The sequence below is a fragment of the Gavialis gangeticus genome, unplaced genomic scaffold (assembly GCF_001723915.1).
Source record: "Gavialis gangeticus isolate Ggan-Ray unplaced genomic scaffold, GavGan_comp1, whole genome shotgun sequence".
Classification (NCBI taxonomy): domain Eukaryota; kingdom Metazoa; phylum Chordata; order Crocodylia; family Gavialidae; genus Gavialis; species Gavialis gangeticus.
The window spans coordinates 62,603,827-62,623,510 of record NW_017729022.1 but is presented as its reverse complement, the minus strand read 5'-3'; the positions used below and the strand labels follow the sequence as shown (position 1 = coordinate 62,623,510).

The following is a 19,684-nucleotide window of genomic DNA, read 5'->3' as shown; positions in this document are numbered from 1 at the left end:
GTCTATAAACTCACTAGGGGGGACCAGAAGGGTTTGGGGGAGACGCTGTTTCCCCTAGCGCCCGCTGGCATAACAAGGAGTAATGGGCACAAGTTGATGGAGAGGAGGTATAGATTGGACATCCGCAAAAACTACTTCACAGTTAGGGTGGCTAGGAGCTGGAACCAACTTCCAAGGGAAGTGGTGCTGGCCCCTACCCTGGGGGTCTTTAAGAAGAGGCTGGATGCCTACCTGGCTGGACTCATTTGAGTCCCGTTTTTTGGGGTTTTGTTGTTCTCCCGCCCTGGCGGGGTGTCGGGCTAGAAGATCTACTAGGTCCCTTCCGACCCTAAATCTATGAAACTATGAAACTCTCCTGTTTGTACCTGACAGTTACTCCAGACCACCAATAACTCCCCAATGAACTCCAAGCCCCAACAAATCAAGATGCAATCAACAAAAAAGGGAGCTGTTATGAAACGAGAGGATGCTGTGTCTCAGAGTGGGACAGCCCCAGCGGGGCCCCCAGCAGGGGATGATGCCACTTCATCAGGAGCAACACCATCTCTACCTTCTAGTGCCCTGCAGCCACCGGTAAGCAAAAGTAATTCCCATCTCTCTTAACTATTCACATCCTCCGCTCAGCTGTTTGTCTTGGCTTCTTGATAGCATCAACATAACTTCCCCTCTTTTAGGACTGATGACAGGAACAGGTTACAGGGGTACAACCAGCAATTTGTCTGATGGCAGCCAGTCTTTTCAGCAGGGCGTTGTTTGTATTCCTCTAGAACCAGCACCTAGTACCTCAGTCCTGGACCAGAAGCTTCCTGTGTAGGCACTTTACAAGCACAAAATGACAGTTCCTGCCCCAGAGCTTATGATGTAGACATTCTGTGTGCTGCCTTCACATCTCTTCTGTCTTCTTGTTCAGAGCTCCAGGCTTTTTTACCTTTCTCCAACTTTTAATTAACTTGACTCCCAGCCTGACAGTACAAGGAGGTTTCTTGCCTTCCATACTATTAAGGTGGGTCTAGATGGGGCATAGCTAGCAAAAGGACTCTGCCTTGAACTTCATATCCTTTGTCCAGGCCTCCTTTATTCCAGTTGTTTGTTCCCCATGATCATCACACTGTCGCTGTCCCTGAACCCAGCTGGCTAGTGGGAAATGCTGTGGGGCCTGTGTCTGTCTTGGTGCCTGTCTGAGGCTTCTTTCTCTCTCTATCTGTCTTGACTGCAGTATCACTAAAGGGCTACGCTGTAGCCTACTGTGCATGCTTTATGTTTTTTGCCCTGTCCCTGGGTGTTTGTGTTGCTGTGCTCTTGCTCATCTCTGCCTCTCTCTTCCTGCTGCTTTCCTTCAGACTGCACTGGATGAAGAGCCCCACAACCGTGAGGGCAATAAGGTATTTTTGCATCCTGATGGCCGGTTTGAGATGATAGTGGTCTTGTTGACCTGGGTCTGGGAGCAGAGTCCTGTTAGCAAGAAAGCTCTGATTTTTCTCCTGCCATTACTCATGAAACAGACCCTGGATTTCTAAGATGCTGAATACCTTCAGCTTCCCTTGACTTCAGTGTGAGTGAAGCGTTCAGAACTTCTGAAACTCAGAAACAAAATTCATCAGTTCCTGCCTGGTTCCTTCGAGTGACTGTAGGAATTTGATCCTGAGATGCTCGTCCCTAGTCTTCTCCTAGTGAATGTGTGTCATAGTCCTGCACCAGTTGTATATGTGTAACTTTTTAATATTGGGGATCACTGCAAACTGATGCTTCTTTTCTTGCTTTCCAGTCGAAGGTTGGAGGAGGGGGCCGGCGACGAGGGGGCCAGCGCCATAAAGTGAAATCTCAGGGGGCTTGTGTGACTCCTGCTGGTGGCTGCTGAACATCCCCCCTAGCTCCCCACCAACCCCTCCCCTAAGGAGTTCCTCCCCCTCCTTCCATTTCTTATCCAAGAGATCCAGAGCAGCTTAAACCAAAACACCCATCCCAGCTGATCAGCTGCAGAAGAACCTTCCCTCCCAGAGGAATGACCAAGGGGTTATAATTTATAAGCTAATGAAGGTGATAAAACACCTGGAACTGAGCGAATGACATGCTCCTCCTCCCTCTAACAACACATTTTTGTACATCATGGGCTAAGTTTTTATTCTTAGTTTTTATTATATTTTATGTGCATGAAGATGACAGGAGAATCCAGATCTGTTGGAGAAGAGCCAGCCAGCCCCCCTCTCCCCCCTCCCCTCAAATTTTGTCTCATTTACTCACTACCTTCTCCTATGCACTGTCCCAAATCCATTGGCATTAGAAGATCTGAAATTCCAGACCTCCAGGGGTTAGAAAGGTGTGAAATAGGTGGCTGGCTGGAGGGAGCTGTAATTCAGGCAAGATGCCAAATGAGTTCTGGAACCTCCTTCTCTCAAGCTGTTTTTAAATGGGTTGATTTTAACATGGCAGTGACGGGAGTTTTGGAGGAGGCCTCCAAAGAATTGACCAGATAGACCAGAAAGAGGAAGGCAAATCCCAGAGCAATCCTAGATCCTAAGCAGGTATATGTTTTCCTCCATACTTCTTCCCCTTGCCCACATGCAAAGCTGAGAGCTGTAAAAGTTTTAGATCAAAACTGGGACCCAGCAGGATGTCTATCACCTTCCCTTCCTTTTGTCATGTCTGTTCAGTGCTTACAGATCTTACCTGCCCCTCAAGGCTGTGGCAGCCCAGTGACAGTGTTACCAATGTAGTGCAGGAACGCTGAGTCTGTCCCTTGCCCGGGACAGAGCTGCCTCCCCCGTGACTGAACAGTGATCGCAGGGGGAATAAACCCTTTGGGACTGGAGACTGCAAACCACCTTTGCTTGACTCCTCCATTTGCTCTGAGATCTCTCTTCAGGACTTGCTGGCTAGCCAATGCTCCAGGGCTAATAGAATTGGTCAGTTGTCTTTGTGGAAGGGAGGACGTGACCAGTCAGTTTCAGATGTAGGAAAGCACTTTCAGCCTCAGGAGCCACACGGTGGCTTTTTATACCCACCCCACCCCTTTATTTTTTTACAAAGTTCTTAGCTTCTTGGAGAGAGCCTGCAGGAGTCTCTGAGCTGACTTGCTTTATCAGTATCATGTCTTTTTAACTTTGGGCTCCATAACTGATCAGCTTCCAGCTTGTTCTTATTTCTCTCCTTCCATACGCGCCTCTTCAGAGGAGGTCTGTGGAGGACAAGGCTTATCCTCAGCTGACTTATGGCAAGCAGTGGGTGTGTTAGAGTCTTGAGGGAGGAAGTGGAGCTATCAGCAAGTCACTGCTCCCCACTGGAAGTAAGGTCAGCCACTGTTCCCTTTTTGTTCAGGGGCCCTCCACCTCTGATGGAAAGCTCCTTTTCCAGAGGCAGACTTAAAGCCTCAGCCCATCTTTAGAGGGACTTCCCTGGTTCTGTCCTTACTGTGGCTACTGCTGGGACAGAGGTCATTCTGGGTCACCCTGTGATTTGAAGTCAGCTAAAGCAAGGTGGGCTGTAAGTGTCTCAGGGAAGAGTGGAGCTGATGCAGGTATTGGCACTCAGAGCAAGATGCCGTGAGAGGGATACAGGACAGATACGAGGGTATTTTGCCTTAGAGCCTCTAGTGGCCTGAGCATGGATGGGAGTGGGGCAGGAGTACAGCCCCTCTCAAGCTATGTGCCTAGCTCTCCTGAGGAGGAACCACATGCAGCTACAGCACTAATAGCACCCTCCTTGTGAAGGGGTGTGAGGTGTGTCTCGTATCAAACTGCATCTGATTTCACTGTCCTCTGCTCCCAAGGGAGGCAGAGAACTCTAGGCTGACTTACTTCTCTTTCTTCATTCTTTGAGCTCCCAGTGAAGAAGCCTAGGGTTGAGGAAGGTTTACTTAACTTCATGCAAAGGAGGTGTTGTGATCTCTCTCTTGTGACCAGGATTCAAGGATCACTAAGGCTGGTGTGATGATGTATAAAATAAAAAGTTTGTTCCAAGTTAAATGATGTCATGTTGCTTTGTCTTTCTCAAAACACCCAGCACTTTGTGCTGAAGCCTGTGAACCCACATGGTGTACTGCACAGAGAGCTGCCTTGCAGCTAACCTTGAAACTGGTCTTGACAGAAGGCAGCCTTTGTGCACGAGCCCTACTGACACCTTGAAGGGCAGAGGTTGTAGGTATTGTGGATACCTCCTGCTGTTCTTCAGTCGAGGAGTGGAGTCAAGAAGCATGGTGCACCATTGCTGGGAGGTTAGACTCCTCAAGAACACATCTGCTACACACTAGAAAAGAGATTGTCCCAAATGAAAGAAACCTCATTCCCAGTTCCAGTGTCTAGTCAAACTTCACTTTCTGGACAATTGTGATGCACACTAGCTTCTTGCCCAAACAGAGTTGGATGTGCCCTAGGGGCATGAGGCATCTGATCCAGGCAATTTTCAAATCTGTTGAGGGCATTCCCTGTCACAGAGGTTGCCTCTTTCCTGCAAGGGAGGTAAATGGCTGGTGGAACCTGCAGAAGAGTGCTCCAGCACTTTTACAGCTGGCCTCCTTTTCTCCAAAATATCCAGGGACTTTTGTCCCATCTGTTGTATTCACACTCTTATCATTTTTTGGCACTTAAGAGCCACCATCATGTGCTAGGTGCTGTACAATCCCAGTACCCTAGGGGAGGAGCTAACTGCACAGAGGGCCTACCCCAGCCAGCTTTTGTTCAGCACATTCCAAGCTAATTCAATTACTGTATTTACTTGAATATAAGATGTTTCCCCCCACAAATGGCATGGGGTGGGGGGAAGCGCCTCCTCTTACTAATCACATATGAAGCAGAGGGGGGAGCAGGTTGGGGCCAGAGTGGGATGCACAGCAGCCCATCTGCTCTTGCCCCCTGCTTCCCATCTGTAGCTTCTGCTACCCAACCAACCCCTTCCCTTCCTCTTACTGTCAGGTGCAGCTGGGATCTGGATGGAACTGGGGTCTCTCCTGGGCAGGGAGCACATGGAAGCTCCTTTCCCTGCCCAGCCAGTCATTGGCACCAAATGGCCAGACAAAGGTTGAGCTTCCATGTGCTGTGCTCCAGGATGGAGTGTTTGATGGGGGATGGAGGGAAGGAGCAGAAACGGCAGGAAACAGTTGGGGTGGAAAGGGTAGAAACTGGGGATTTGGGAGCAAAGGCAGAGATTGTGGAGTTTGGTAGGAGGGGCAGAGGCTGGGGGGAGTGCAGGTGGAAGGGGGGCAGAAAGGGTGCAGGGGAAGAAGGCAAGGGTGCTCCTCCAGCCAGTGCTGGGTGCTCCCACAGCCACTGCTTTCCCTGCTGTAGCAGTGTGTGTGGGGAGGATTCCAGACAACTCTCCAATACTTTGAGCAGTGGTCTCCAACCTTTTCAAGTAGGAGATCACCTTTGGCATTTAAAAGCAACCCAAGATCTACCATGTGCTGCCACCACCCCTCCCCCCACCCAGTAAATCAATCTGTGGGGAGGGAGTGGGAGGCAGAGGGAGAAAAAATTATTTGGGGGCTTGCCTCCCCAGCAGTAAGTCCCACCCAGCCAGGGCCCCACTCAATTTACCCGTTTCTGCCTCTACAGCACTGTCTCACTGCGGGGGCCTCAATCCAGCCCCCATCCCTTCACTCCCCACGGACTGACCTGCTGGGCTGGGGCACATGTGCGCATGCATATGGGCACTCAGCCCTCCACCCCAGCCTCAGATCGACTCCAAGAGGCTCTGAAATCTACCAGTGGATTGAGATCCACTGGTTGGTGACCACTGATTTAGATATAACATTTAGAAATTTTCCAGATGTAGAATTTAATTATTGGGAGGTCATCTTATGTTCAGGGTTATCTTGCAATCAAGTAAATACAGTAGCATTATTATTACCCCAAACAGAAAAGTGGTATTCCCTGGCAAGAATCCTATATTGGGTGCCGTGGGGTAGAACTGAATGACACTAGCTAGGCATGGAGATGGGAAGCAAAGAACCCACCCACTTGGGAGCAAAGCTTTCTTTGGTATCGCAGAACTAACAAGACAGAAGGCAGGTGTGAGTTGCACCAGACTCACTAAATCAGTGATATAAAGGCAAGTCTGTAAGAAGGGTAGATCCCCTGCTCCACAGAACAGGCTATTTCCAGCTCTCTACATTGTGGCCAGCAGCATAAATAAGGAAGCTATGCTTTGAGACTTGGGTGCCACCTGCTGTAAAGCTTTAGTTTATTTCTTGAATTGGGACAGACAAAGCAATGCAGGGGTCAAGGGGCAAGCATCATCTACACTAGTTCTCAACTTTTTTAGACTGGAGGGACCCCTGTGAAAATGCCAGCTCTTCATTTTCATTTATTTTTTGACTACATACAAATAAGCAATTTTTCTGTTGTAAAGAACTCAGGAAGATCACAACAGCTCAGGAACTTCTTTACACTATGAATCCCCATTTGAAATCTCTCGGTTTTTCTTGTGACTCCTGTTTGCACAGCTAACATTGCATGGCACCCTTCTAAGGATCTCAAGGCACCGACTACCCCAGCAACTGGGTTAAGAGTCACCAGTCTACTAAAGTGAGATGAGTTAAACTGGTTTTCTCAGGTGAGCTGGAGAGGACGGGAGAGTGATTCTTCAGCCTTGGGGAGGGAGGGGAGTGGCAGGCAAAATTGTACTGGAGGCAAATATTGCTTGAGTATCTGCAAGTGTTGCCTGATGTCTCTGACTGAAGAATTACCTCAAGGCACTGGAGCAAGCCAGGCTCAGCAAGAGACTTAGAGCTGGACTGAACTAAAGCTCTGGTATAAACCTGTACTGCTATGAAGAGGAAAGGGATTAAGGTGTTGGGGGAGGGGGTGTATGTAAAAAAAAGTCCACTCCATCTCTGTGCACCTTTTCCAACTGGCAACCCAGCTGAGAGCATTTCCACAGCTCCTACCTTTTCACCGAACTCATTTTTCATTCAAAAAACAAACCACACAACAAAAACCTTTTGATATAATTTATTGTCTTGGGGTTTTTTGCATAGGCATAAATTACAATCTGTAGATTAAAAAAACCAAAACAAAACAGTGCAGCATTTATAACAGGCTACAGAATTAAATACAGCTTGACCTCTTGCCTGTAACCATCTGTTTGCGTAGGGCTAATTTGTAACACCTTCGATAGACAAACATGGAATGAGAGTGAGACTAAAGTGAGGCAGTCCAAGGAGAATAAATAAGGAAGCTCTGCCTTGGCAGATATTTCCCTCTTATTACTGTCTTGCTGTGCTCACTCTGGGTATTTGTACCAGGATACCCAGCCTCATGATAAGCATGACTAAAGTACCAAATTTGAAACATCTTGACCCTACAGATGGGCAAGAAGTTCCAAAGCAGAAAATCATGATAATTAATCTCTTCCCACTTCAGTGCTGCGAGCTGGAGGATGGGCAGGGTTAGCAGACACCAAACATTCTTTAAGGCCTTATAATGGATCTGGCCATAGCCTAAAGATGAACACAGGTGCCTGTCCCAGGTGAGCAATCCACAGCCTGTGTTAGACACAAGCTCCCCATGCACAGCCTTAACCCAGCAAGATGTCTTATTTTACATCACACAGGTTATGGATAAAACAAATTGCCCTGCTAGGACTGGGGCAGCTCTGGCTACACACACAGGCCCAGGGAACTGCTGACGTTAGAAAGCAGAGGTACCTCTGAGGTGAGGACAGCTGGTTAAGACCACCATTTTGGATACAATTGTTTACATGCTGCTTCATGCCCCATTTTAGGCACCAAAATGCCTCTGGATCTGGCCCTAGACCCACTGCTCCTAGCAGGTGGCAAGGCCCTGCACCAGGAAGACCCACTTTTAGTCAATAACCCTGCTCTCTGGCAGGTGGTACCACCACCTATGGACTGGCGCCTCCCATTTGCATGCCAAAAGACCAGTGTTTTATTCCCAGCCCTGTGGTGCCTCTTTGCTCTGTGGGTCAAATACAAGAGCCTGTCACCCTCTGTACCTTGTGAGTAGCACTGACCAGTTCCAAAGGGAGATGCCGCCCAACCCTCCTCCCTTGTGGAACTGGAAGGCTGTCCCGCCAAGAGACGCTGACCACAAAAAACCCACTGCTTTCTAGGTGAGCAATCCCTGGCCCCTTCCCAAGTCAACATCTCTGGCCCTTCTGGGCTTCAAAGACTGAGGCAACAGGGCACAAGCCAGTGCTCCATGACTCCCAGCTCAGAGCCCGCACTTACTGGGGTGGGCGTGTGCCAACCGTGGCCAGACTTGGCGCTGCAAAGCAGGGGCCCTTGCCTTTTCTTTCAAGTGAAGGAGACATGGATGATTAGATATGCAAACATTAAACACAATGCCAATATAAGCAGAACTAAAAGTAAAGCATGCCGTACAAAACCGAGCACACGGCAGGTCACCAGCCTACGGCAGCTCCTGCCCAAACCAAAACAGGCTCCAAGCCTGCTGCTCAGCTCTGAAACCATATCCTCAACACTGAGACCCAGGCCAGCAGCCAGCCAATTTATAAACCCTTCCCCCCTCCCCACCCCAGCCAGCTGGTAACGGCACTTCTTTAACCCAGGGGAGGTTGCTTGTGGCTGAAGACGAGTGTTGCTGCCTCTCTCCTGCCAGGCAAATCCACCCGGCTTTCCTTCCAAACCGGCCAGACTCTGGGATTGGTGCTGCCAGGTAAGGAAAGGGCCAAGTCCTGGGCAGGGAATGGTGAAGCCGTCTGTTGCATTCCACAGGCCTGGCTGGCCGCAGCTCAGGGCCATGCTGCCAGCCTCCAGCAGGATGGGAATGGACACTCAGAGAAGCGGAGGTGAGACCAGAGTGAAGGGGGAGGAACAATCCCTTCCAAATAAAGTAGGTCACAAATAATTAACCATCTGACCCTGGGAAGAGGAGAGGACAAGTACCAAAGTGGCCGGATTACCAGCAATCAACAAGAGCATTGTTACTGTCACCTGGTGCCTGAGAAAGCAGCAGTAACACCGGCTCATCCAGGGGCCCTGTCAGCTTCCCCCACTGTCTCACCTCAGGCAGCCACGAGCCAGGGGGAAAGAAGAGGTTGGCCCTAATATATCCCCCAGGGAAAGCCCAATCCCAGCTTCAGCCACAAGCTCCTTCCTGGGACCTTTGCAGGCCCACTATCACTGGGGCCCTTGTCTGGCCAAGCCATATGCCTGGAATACTCTGAACCAGGATCCTCCTGGCTGCAATGAGCCCTCAGGCCCACTCTGCCCTCCAGCTTTCAGCATCCTCTATAGCTGGGAGCCAGCAGGGGCACTGCCAGGAGCCCTTCACCCCAAACCCTGTATAATACTGCCTCATTGCCCCACTACCCTGTGAGGCTTGTGCGATCACGTTAATACCCTCTTGACCGCCTCATACCCCCTCCCTCCCAACACACACCATACATACGGGTAACTACAGCACAGAAGCTACCTTGTCTATGGGTCTCCTATATACAGTTGTCTATATACAGATGCACACAACCTGGTATACGGGTACATTTGTTCCCCACCCCCCTCAAATACCATTTTGACTAGGGTTTTCTATAACCAGGAAGGCAAGAACTACCAAAACATGCCCCTGGTCCCTTTTTTTGGTGCCCCGTTGCCATCAACAGTCAATGACAGTGGCACCTCACTGTGCAGTAGCTGCAAGAGAAAGTTTTCTTCCACCTGCTATTGATCCATTTGTACAAGGCCTGAGGATTAAGTAGCCCTGCTAATATCACTCCAGCTAGTGTTACTGCCTGAGCTGTTTTTGTACCAAAGAAAAAGTCTATCTGAACATCAACTGTTAGCCTCGGTGGTTCTGTGCAGCAGAATATTCCACAGCTTGGCTATACGCTGCATGGAAGGCAAAAAGTTTCTCATTATTACAACAACAGAAAATCAGCAGGTGGGAAGAGGCTTCAGGGTCATCAATGTAAAGATATCTGGGTTGTGAGGGTTTTGCAATCATGTGAGGCTGTATGAGCAAGTGACACAAGTACATGGATTATCAGAGACCCCTTCCTTTTTTAGCCAACAGCATCACACATCACTGAAAACTAAGAGCATTGGCCTGTGGTAGAAGGGATCTGCATTTTAACAGGTACATAATACACTGACCAGACCAAGCAGTTTCCAGTGCAAGGGTTGGCTTTACTACCCCAAGGAGAAGAGAGTCTCTTCTTCCCCAGTTCTTAGCTTTGATATTATCCCTTCAGATAGCACCTCCCTGCCCCACTTGCTTCCCTCTGCAGACATGCCTAATATCTCACTTTCAGGGTCATGGGATCCTCATTCACCCCACAGCCAGTCAGCCCTTGAGTGGAAATAAAAGCAAGCCCAATACTGGAAGAGAATGGGCAACTGTGCAACACTAGTTGGTCATATTACATCCCTCCCCTAAAACCTCATATATGCTATGCACCCAAACCAGCATACTATAATTGTGCACACCTTCCTAAAGCCATTGGGACACTATGTTGTAGGCTTCTTAGATACCAGGAAGGTGTGGAAGGGAAAGGCAGATGAATAGATCCTGACTGCAGAGACCCATTTCAAAACTAGATTAAAAAGTTACAAAAGTGTCCCACATGAATTGAAAATAAAGCAGGCTGCACCCAAGCCCATGGGTGGCTCTCTTCTTCCCTGCCACACCATCCTTTGAGACACTAAAATCCTTTCCCTTCTTCTCCTCCTTAAATGCAAAAAACTCTCTGGAAGTGGCAGAGCAAAAAAGGTTAGGGGCAGGGAATAGATTTCCCAGGGAACTTGTTTCCTCCTTGAAGGATTTATGAGTGAAGCCGCAAAAAAGTCGACTTCCCTTGTTCTCCTTTCTGGTGATGCCTTCTCTCTGCCATCCTCACTCACGGCCTCCATAGAGCCTGAGGTAGCCAGTGGGGGGTGGGGGAGCCAAGGTGGGAAGGTTAATGGGCCAGCTCCCCATGCACACGGAAGCGATAGATGCAGGTGTACTCTGGATGGCCCCAGTTACTCAAGACCTTGAGCTCCACCACCTGGAAGATGCCCAAATCTTCCCCCTTGAGAAGAGAGAGGAGGAGACCTGGTCACTCCCAGCAGACAAACAAACATCAAGGGTCAGTGTTATCACTTGCTTGGGCAGAAGTCATCTCAGAGATGTAGCCCTGCAGCCCCTGACACTCAACAGCACCAACAGGATCCTACAGAAATTACCCAACACACTTAAAAACAGAGGGCAGAGGGACAGTGGCTTTAAACCACCTTTGCAGGCCCTGTATCTGGGGGCTGCTTCTGTGCTGAGCCCAGTGTGAGCAGCCAGGAGTCAACTGGTGCCCAAGTCATGTAAGGCTGATACTGGACACAGGTCTCTCAGAACATGCACACCCTACACCAGGAAGATCAAAAAAGGAGCAATGGCAACAATTTTAGGGGCAGTGGATCCTCCAGCTAAGCCAGCCCTTGGCTTGTTTCAGACTGTAAAAGCAGCAAGAGCCTAAGGATTTAGCCTGTAATATTGAACAGACAATGACTTGGGTGCCTCCACAAGGGATCCTGTAGCAGGGGGCTGGGTCTGAGGGAGAAACCCATTGAAGATATTATATCATCCTGCATTTGCTGCCAAAGGCCTTCCCCAGAAGGGCTGAGCCACATCCAGTGCTGAGCCAATGTCCAAGAAGGGGGGTTGGTTGGGGGCTTCCTCCAGAGCACAAACAGCTTGTGCTTTGCAAGGGCACATGCAGGTGAGCTGGGGCAGGAGGGAGAAGAGAAGGGTTGAACAACCCCTGCTGAAGGATACAAGACTGGTTTCATAATCAGCCTCAGCCCCTTTTTCCCAGACTGAGGAACTGTTTGATCAGATTGTTGGTGCATCAGGCCAAGGGATCCCCTGATGCCTTCCCATGTTGCTGCCCTGGATCAGACCATCATAGTGGCTACCCAGGTCTCCCTGCCCCAGCTGCACTGGATCAGGTCATTTGCTGACTTTGCCTGGTATCCTCCTCTCTCTTGAACTGCAGCCAGTATTTTGTGCTTGAGGAAGGCTGGAACTCCTCTAAGAATCAAGCCACCTGAACAGCACTCTACAGTGGCACCTCTCAGAGATGCACTGGGCCAGGGCACCCAGCCCCACAGGCTCCAGGCAGGCCAGTGGTAGCTGAATTTACAAGCACACAGCCTCTGCAAGAAAATACTTTGGCTGTTTCTAAGCGTGAGAAGCAGGGGTCTAGTGCTCCCAGGACTCTCCTCTGTAGCTCACTGCCAAAGAGTTCCTTTCCCACCCTCTCTCCATACCGTGAAGTGGAACGTTTGGATGGGATCACCCTCCTGGTCGTACATGAAGCGTCCAAGGAGGATGCCTTCTTCTTGTCCTTCCTCTTCCAAGCCCTACGGAAACAAGTCAATGTGGAAAGGAAGGAAGGGAGGAGAGACAAGAAGGCAAAGAGAGAAAGAGGAGGAGTGTGGGGCAGGCAGAGCACCCCGAGGGGAAGCGGGAGGTAGAGACAGAGGCACAAGTGCAGTTAAGCTCCACTCCTGCTTTTCCAAGCAGAGGTGGATGGGGGCACAGGAGCAGAGGGGGAAAAGGCCAAGAGTTATACACACTCACTTCCCTCCCTCTTGTCCCCCCCACTATTCTCCGCCCCAAATCATCTTCCCAATATTCATATGCTCCCAACAACAGATGCCTTACCCTTGTGCTGCCATTCGTCCCCCAGCATCCGCTCTCCCAGGGACTCTTCCTTCCCTCAGAAATACTCCCTCACCAACCCCCAACCCTATGTACCATCTCCTTCCTCCTCTCCCTTGCACACTTCCCCCACCTCCTACCAGCCACATTCAGATCTCCCACCTCAACCTTTGCTCCTTCTTTAGAATAGCCTCTCTTCTTGTGCCTCATCTCTCACCCCCTTTCCCAAACAACTCAGGCCTTTGCTTAAAAGCAGAGCCCCTCCCAGCCTCAGGCAGCCGCCTCAGGAGACATCCATTTCCAGCCTATGAAGGGAGGAAGCATCTGTCTCTGCAAGACCAGTGGTGACACCTGATGGTAAAAGACACTGAATCCCCTCCCTCCTATTTTCACCTTTTCCTTCACAGGGCCGGGGAATCATGGACAACTCAAGACACTCACATAAACGGCAAAGTCCTTGGGGGCGCTGGGGATAGTGCCCATGGGCGAAAGGGACTTGGAGATGTGCTCCAGGGTCACAGCGGTAGGACGGATGCGGCTGGACAAGCGGATGACAGCAAAGCCCAGAGTGCCACGGAACGCCCAGCAGTTCCCAGGGTGAACGTCCGGCTACACACAAAGGAACAAGACACCGTCAGCTCTTCAGTAAATGGAGTGATAAGTGGCCATCTTCCCCTGTACCACACTCTTCCCTTCCCTCCCAAAGCACAGTACCAGCTGCTAGACAGGGCTCGCTCACCCGCCAATAAGGGCAGCTACCTCTAGCAAGTAGCACAGCAGCTGACAGCAGCACACTGAGGGGCAAGTCAAGAGAACACTGCAAGGGCAGGGGAAGAGGGTGCTTGTTTCTCAACCCTCCCCGCCAGGTCACAGAGCCCCATTGGAGCAGCCACTGTGTGCTCTAAGCTGTAAAACATCAACGCAGGGGGACAGGAGAGGATATGCCAGGCTGAGAAGGGGTCATGGCCTGCTGCCAGCAGGACTAAAGGGACCTGTCCCTGCCAGTCTAAACTAAGAAAGTGCAGAGAAAGAACATGGCTGTAGCAAATCACCTGGCTCAACACAGACGGATATTATCCTACTAACAGTTACACACACAGCCTCTGGCGTTGGGGCAAAGCACTTGCTGGCTGGGACTGGGGAGAAAGTTCTTCTGCCTGTTCTTCCCCTGAGACACTACCAGCTCTTTACACCTGCCCTGAATGCTCTGCCGTTGTCAGAATCAAAATAACAGTTTGGCTGGTGCAACAGCCTCATTTTCTGTGGTGATTCCTATGACAGGGGAGACCAAATTGGCAGCTGCACCCACAAGAGGGGCAGGCACACCACTTGTGCCTGCCCCTCTTGGTGAGTGCACTGCTATGACTACAGCTGGAGAAGACAAATGAGAGCCTGCCTGCCAGAGTCTCACCCCTTTGTGCAAGCAACAGGAAGAGTTTGCCTGTTCCACAGGACATCAGGGAGATGCAGGCATCCCAGGCCACTATATTTGGTTCCAAACTCTGCCTGAGGAGAAACCACAGACTGGGAATGAGAAGGAAGTGGGAACTGGGGGGTAAGAGAGGACAGTTCCCGAGTGTCAGGGAGAGATGAATAAAAACTGGAGTGAGGAAAGAACTGAGGTGAAATGTCCAGCTTACTGCCCAGGGGAATACAAGGAGTACCCCAGGGGCAGTTCTGACTGAGCTCCTGGAAGGGTGTGGACACTTTTGCTTAGCATGGTCTTTACCTGCAAAATGGCACGGGGAGACTGGGAGTTGTACCACAGGGGGATCCCAAACAAGCTCAGCAGCGCTGTTTTCCTCTCGTAGGTCTCTGAGCACCGTGTGTTAATGACACTGGCCCCTAGGAGCAAGAGAAACAGAAGCCATGAGCCCCCTATAGCCTGCCATGTATCACAGCAAAGCTCTCCACACATACATCTTGGCGGCTGCTGGGAGATGGGGGAACTGGATGTGCTGAATAAAACGTGAGGGAGGTATCTCAATCCAGCTCGAGTCGTTGGTGACATCTTGGGTACAGACAGACAGACCGCCTCCCCCCAACCCCCAGATTTCTGTGCTGACAGCAAGGTACAGGGTACAGGGCTGTAGCCTGGCCAGTCAGGGCTTGGCAGCAGTACAATTTCTGTGCCAATGGCGTGGGTAGGGTTGCAGCCCAACTGGACCCAATACTTGGCAGCAGCAGGAGCAGCAGCAGAGGTGTAGAGCTGTAACTCCCACTGCGGCAGTGACATGGAGTTGTGCCTCCCCTCACTGGCAGCACTAATGTGTTGCCTATGCTCCCAGGGTGTGATACAAGGAGTTTCCCATGGATGCTGTTGAGCTCCCTCCTCCCTTCACTGTAGCGTGCTCAGCTTTACAAGGATTCTTGTGGGCAAGATGAGGCTACCTGGCTGAACTACACTGTACTGCAACACAAGTGTGCTGCATCCTGTCAATGCCTCTTGGCACAGGTACAAGCCACCACCAAACACTTCCTCTCCCCTCTGCCCCATGACAATCTCATACCCTCCCTCTTAGTGCACCCAGGTGCTTAGCCATATGCTCAGCTACTAGAAGTCTTCTACAAGGCCTTCTGTAGATCAACAGAGCAGTAGCATCTGCTGCATGATCTCCCTTCTCAGGCGCCCTCACAGGAGGAAGGTGAGAAGGCAACAAATTCACTTACCCCCGGACTCAAGGGCATAATCAACCATGCCAATGCGATCCTCGCTGTAGCGTTTCAAGGCTCGGTTCACAATGAGATGCACTTCCTGCAACACAAACAGAGGCTGTGACAGAGCTGAATACCAGGGCAGGAAAGTCCTGCTCTCCCCTCTGCTGATATATCCTGCTGGTATATCTCTGTGCACACCAGCAGAGATTCAACCTTTACATACATGCCCAACACTGTGGTGGGGAAGCAAACACACTACAGTCATACCACCAGTGCAGTCCCTCATGTGCAACCCCCTACCACATATTTACATACCTACACCTTCATCTGATCTCCCATTTGTACAGCCGCTGCACTCCACGGCCTTCTGCACATTCCCCTTTGTCTCACAAAGGCAGCCGACTTGAACCTTCCCACCACTTCTTAACTTATGCATAGTAGAAGAAAAGTGCAGAGACCATTCTTCTCCCTATGTCCACTCTACAAGACTCAGGCTGGGTGCTCACAGGACAGCACCGATGCCAACTGCTTTTGTTAAATGAAAGGGACTGCCAAGGCCATTATGTTTCTGTAACCAGAAGACCAGAATCTTTTTCAACTGAAAGGCAGTGCCCAAACGTCAGCCACCTCTGCCTTTGGTGGGCTGGGGAGGCGGGATGGGATGGGGCAAACACATTCTCATAAGCATTTCTTCTTCAGGAAGATCCCATCAGCTTGTTCAGAGCAGCAGGGGGTACCAGCACCACCACATCAAGGACAGGACTGCTATGGTTACTACCTGGACATGCCAGGAGTAACAAATACCGCTGTTCCAATGGCTTTTTTGGCTCATGATCTTACATCTTTTTTCAAGTCCCTAAGGCAGGTGAAATACCTCCCTTTCTTCCCTTTCCTGCTCAAAGCCATGCTCTCTCCCCTGCCTGCCTTTCCGTGCTGTCCCAGGATCAGGGAAGTACCAAAGCCATTCCTACTCCCTACACAGGAGCTGGGTTCAGCTAGGGATGGAGACAGTGGCAGCGTGCCTGCTCTGGGACTGAGCAGGGTGTGGGGAAACTGCTCCCCAGCTGCCCTGTTGCTGCTGTCCCTTCCCCAACTGAACCCAGACCCGGATCAACCTAGCTGGCTTTGGAGCTTCCCCAGCCCCAGGCAGAGCAGCAGCTGCAGGCAGGGAAGGAGGAAATGTAGGGGAAAAGGTGAGTCTCTGAGCAGGAAGGGGAAGGGAGGGGGAATTTCACCTGCTTTAAGGACTTAAAAAAAGGTCCCGGGAGGTTCCTGAGGGGCAGTCCGCCTGCACTGGCGGGAGTGCAAGAAGCTGGGAGCAGGAAGTGCAACCACCCCTGCAATGAAGACTGCTGTGCCTGCATCCCACTTTGGGAAATCCTGGATCTGCCACCCTGATGATGAGATCCTCATGCCCATGGCTGAGTTTTAAAGACAAAACCCTATGGCTCCTACTTCCTTCTGAAAAAGGCTGGATCCACCTCCTTACTTCCACCTCTTTCCACTTGCTGTTTAAATGAGTCTGATTTAGCTGGCCAACATAATGCTGACTTTACAAACCGTAGCTGGGTCAGTTTGCAAAGCCAAAACCTGCCTGGTCTCAAGGAGGTTCCTGCCACCTCCCACAGATTAGTAAGGGAGAAATGAAAGCAACCCAGCCAAGTGCCCAGCAGGGCCATGATGGGCTCTGTCAGTCTTGTGCCAAAACCTCTTTCTGGAGGCATGAGAGGAGAGGCGAGGAGATGGAAGCTGTATTCTCCCATCTCCTCCTGGCCTCTTCTCTTCTCCCTTTGCATGTGTTTGTAAGAAACAGCAGGAAGCACTTCACATACCACATCCTAGCACCACTGGCTCACTTTATCCTCTTAAAATACTCGTAGATTGTTATTTGAAAACATTTCTGAGCCACTCCTCTTAAAAACTAATATAAATAAAGGAAACGTTTCCCATTAACTGTGTTACAGTAGCACAGTGCTGAGATGCCCTAAATACGATCCGGCTCCCATTTCACCAAGGGTGGTAGATACACACACAAAACTGGGCAGTGGTAAGGGAACACCAGTACCTTGCTACAGAGGGGAAATGGAGAGACAGGACAGAAAGCATTACTTGCCCAAAGCCTTGCAGGTCTGGGATCTCTCCCCAGCTTTGCTAGGCCTAGTTTAGCACTAAGCCTGCGCAGCCTGTCCTTCCAAGTCTTCAATGAAGGTAAGTTTAGGATTATACAGTGTCTCATCATCAACAGTGCTGAATCCCTGCAGTTCCAAATGATTTCAGCAGTACTTATGAGTTCTGAGTGCTTTGGAGAACAAGCTGTAAATGTCCAAAGCTCCCACCTCACTTCCTTTCAAAATCTCTGAGTGCTCAGTGAACTCAGAAAAGGGCTTCTTCTGGATTTGCAACAAGCAAAACCAGATCCCAGTGAAAGAACCCCAGACTCATGTCATTATTGAGGTTTTGGCAGTAACAAAAGTCACCAAAAGGGCAGCAGAAAATGCCTGATATCCTATAACCCTGATCCAACCCTCTTTCCACAGTAGCCCCATCTGCCCTAGTACATGTCCACACAGAAAGAATGGGGCGTGACTCCGCAGAAGCACACACTGGGGTGGTAGTGTGACCACATATACACTGCCTGCAACCCCAAACCATATGCACACATACACCAGCTCCCACATATGCCCTGGCACGCCTTAGCCATGTACATGTATGTGCACACACAGACACACACACTTGCCTGTTTATACTGTCTTCGCCATGCATCTGTGCCAGCAAAGACAACCCTGATGCAGGCCGATGCAGTTATGACACGCAAGTGAGAGACGTTCACATCCCTCCCCACAAGCCATGAAGTCTGCCCTTGTGAACTATCAAGGGGGCTGCCCCTCACCTCCTCCGTCACTGCCATGACTCCCCCTTGTTGCAGCGCAACCCTGACGCTGGCCCTGGCATCCTGTGCAGACATCTGCTGGTCTTCAGAGATCTTGGCAAGGATTCGATGCTCCATCTCTTGGAGCTGATCTTGCAGTTCCTCACGCTGGAAGAACAGGCTGCCCATACCGTCCTTCCTCGGCTGTGACAAGAACTGTCCAATCCACAAGGGCAATTGTGCCTCCACCTGAAAGCATCAAGGGAGAAAGCTCAGGTCAGGTGAGGGGGCTGCACTACAGGACAGTATGACCAATGGAGAGGGAATGGCACACGGCAACATGCTGCGGGGACCCTGAATGTGTGGTCTGCAGGAACCCACCATTCCTGCAGATATCCAAAGTCCATCCAAAGATGTCCAGGTTGTGGACACTGAGTGGTGGTCAGAGACCATCCCCTCAGTGCAGACAAGGTGTTACATAGTGGGACTGGACCAGAAAGGCCTGCATCCCCCAAGCATGCCTACTGCCACATTGAGCAGAAGGGGTCAGACTGGGCTTTCACAGTGGGAACTGACTGGGGTCAGAAACTCACGTCGTCCCGCACTCCCTTTATCTGTCCTGGAAGCGACTCCACATGCTTCACTACTGCCTGCTGCTCAGATGTCAGGAATTTGATTTCTTTTCTCAGGCCTGCCAGTTCCCTCTCCAGCTTGCCCACCTCCTGCAGGAAGTTTCCCGTCAGGCCCTCTTTTGTCGAGCTGAAGAACAAACCAGGAAAAGTAATAAGACACAGCATTAGTAGAAGGAGGTCATTGTGGGTCATCCTACCACCCTTTCTATGGACCCAGATCCAGGGCTCCCCTCCCACAGACCAAAGAAGAACTTTGTTCAAACCAATCAAATGTTCCCCAAGAGCAAGGACTCCTTCCACTTCTCTTGGGAGATTTCTCCACAGCCTGGAAGACCTCCCTCTATAGGAAGGCTCTTCCAATCTCCAGATAGGGATTGCCTTAGCTCAGGTCCATCCCCCATGTTGTAGTGAGACCTCCCAAAGTCCCCTAAACAATCCCTTCCCCCAGGTGTTAACACACTTCACCGGCTTGTAGATTATCAAATTTTACTGAACTGAGCAACAGTTGGCTTCTTTACGCTGCTTTCAATCCATCCATCACTCCAGCCTCCTGTCACTCTTCCCTGAACTCCCTCCAGGAAGGGCATTTTTCTGGCATTGTTGAAGCCAGACCTGAGTTGCAGCCTTCCTTGGCACAGTCCCAGTGGGGAAGACCAGGTCTCCCTTTTCCATAGACATGAAGCCAGAGATCACATGAGCTGCATCAGCTCCCCTCTTGAATCTATAAGTTACAGCCAACCAGCTGCCTAGTTTCTGCTCCTGCCCCATCCCCGTCAGCATCACTGTTTCTCATATTTGCCTTGCCCCCACCAATATCATTTCCTTTCATGGATGATAGTGTCTCTATCAGTTCATTTTCATTCCTGTCCAGGTTTATTCTCCTGGGCACAACAGAATCTCAGTCACCCCCCCCCCCATAC

At 50.5% G+C, this 19,684-nt stretch overlaps 2 protein-coding genes across 7 annotated transcripts in view; one reads left to right on the top strand and one right to left on the bottom strand.

The window, feature by feature from the left end:
* GTPBP1 (GTP binding protein 1) overlaps positions 1–3,965 on the top strand; it is a 22,878-nt gene extending 18,913 nt beyond the window's left edge. For 5 of the 6 annotated variants that reach the window (XM_019515183.1, XM_019515186.1, XM_019515188.1 and 2 more), the window contains 3 exons: positions 373–573; positions 1,341–1,382; positions 1,766–3,965. In XM_019515183.1, coding sequence (XP_019370728.1) covers positions 373–573; positions 1,341–1,382; positions 1,766–1,858 — 336 coding nt within the window. In that variant the 3' untranslated portion in view covers positions 1,859–3,965. The remainder of the gene's footprint in view (positions 1–372; positions 574–1,340; positions 1,383–1,765) is intronic. The other variant, XM_019515184.1, reaches the window with a different exon arrangement.
* A 2,963-nt stretch (positions 3,966–6,928) lies between these two features.
* Positions 6,929–19,684, bottom strand: part of SUN2 (Sad1 and UNC84 domain containing 2) — a 26,064-nt gene continuing 13,308 nt past the window's right edge. The window contains exons 11-17 of the mRNA XM_019515182.1: positions 18,726–18,891; positions 18,154–18,381; positions 15,276–15,360; positions 14,335–14,450; positions 13,047–13,214; positions 12,212–12,304; positions 6,929–10,980 (exon numbers count right to left, since the gene is read on the bottom strand). Of these exons, the coding sequence (XP_019370727.1) occupies positions 10,867–10,980; positions 12,212–12,304; positions 13,047–13,214; positions 14,335–14,450; positions 15,276–15,360; positions 18,154–18,381; positions 18,726–18,891 (970 nt within the window). The 3' untranslated portion in view covers positions 6,929–10,866. The remainder of the gene's footprint in view (positions 10,981–12,211; positions 12,305–13,046; positions 13,215–14,334; positions 14,451–15,275; positions 15,361–18,153; positions 18,382–18,725; positions 18,892–19,684) is intronic.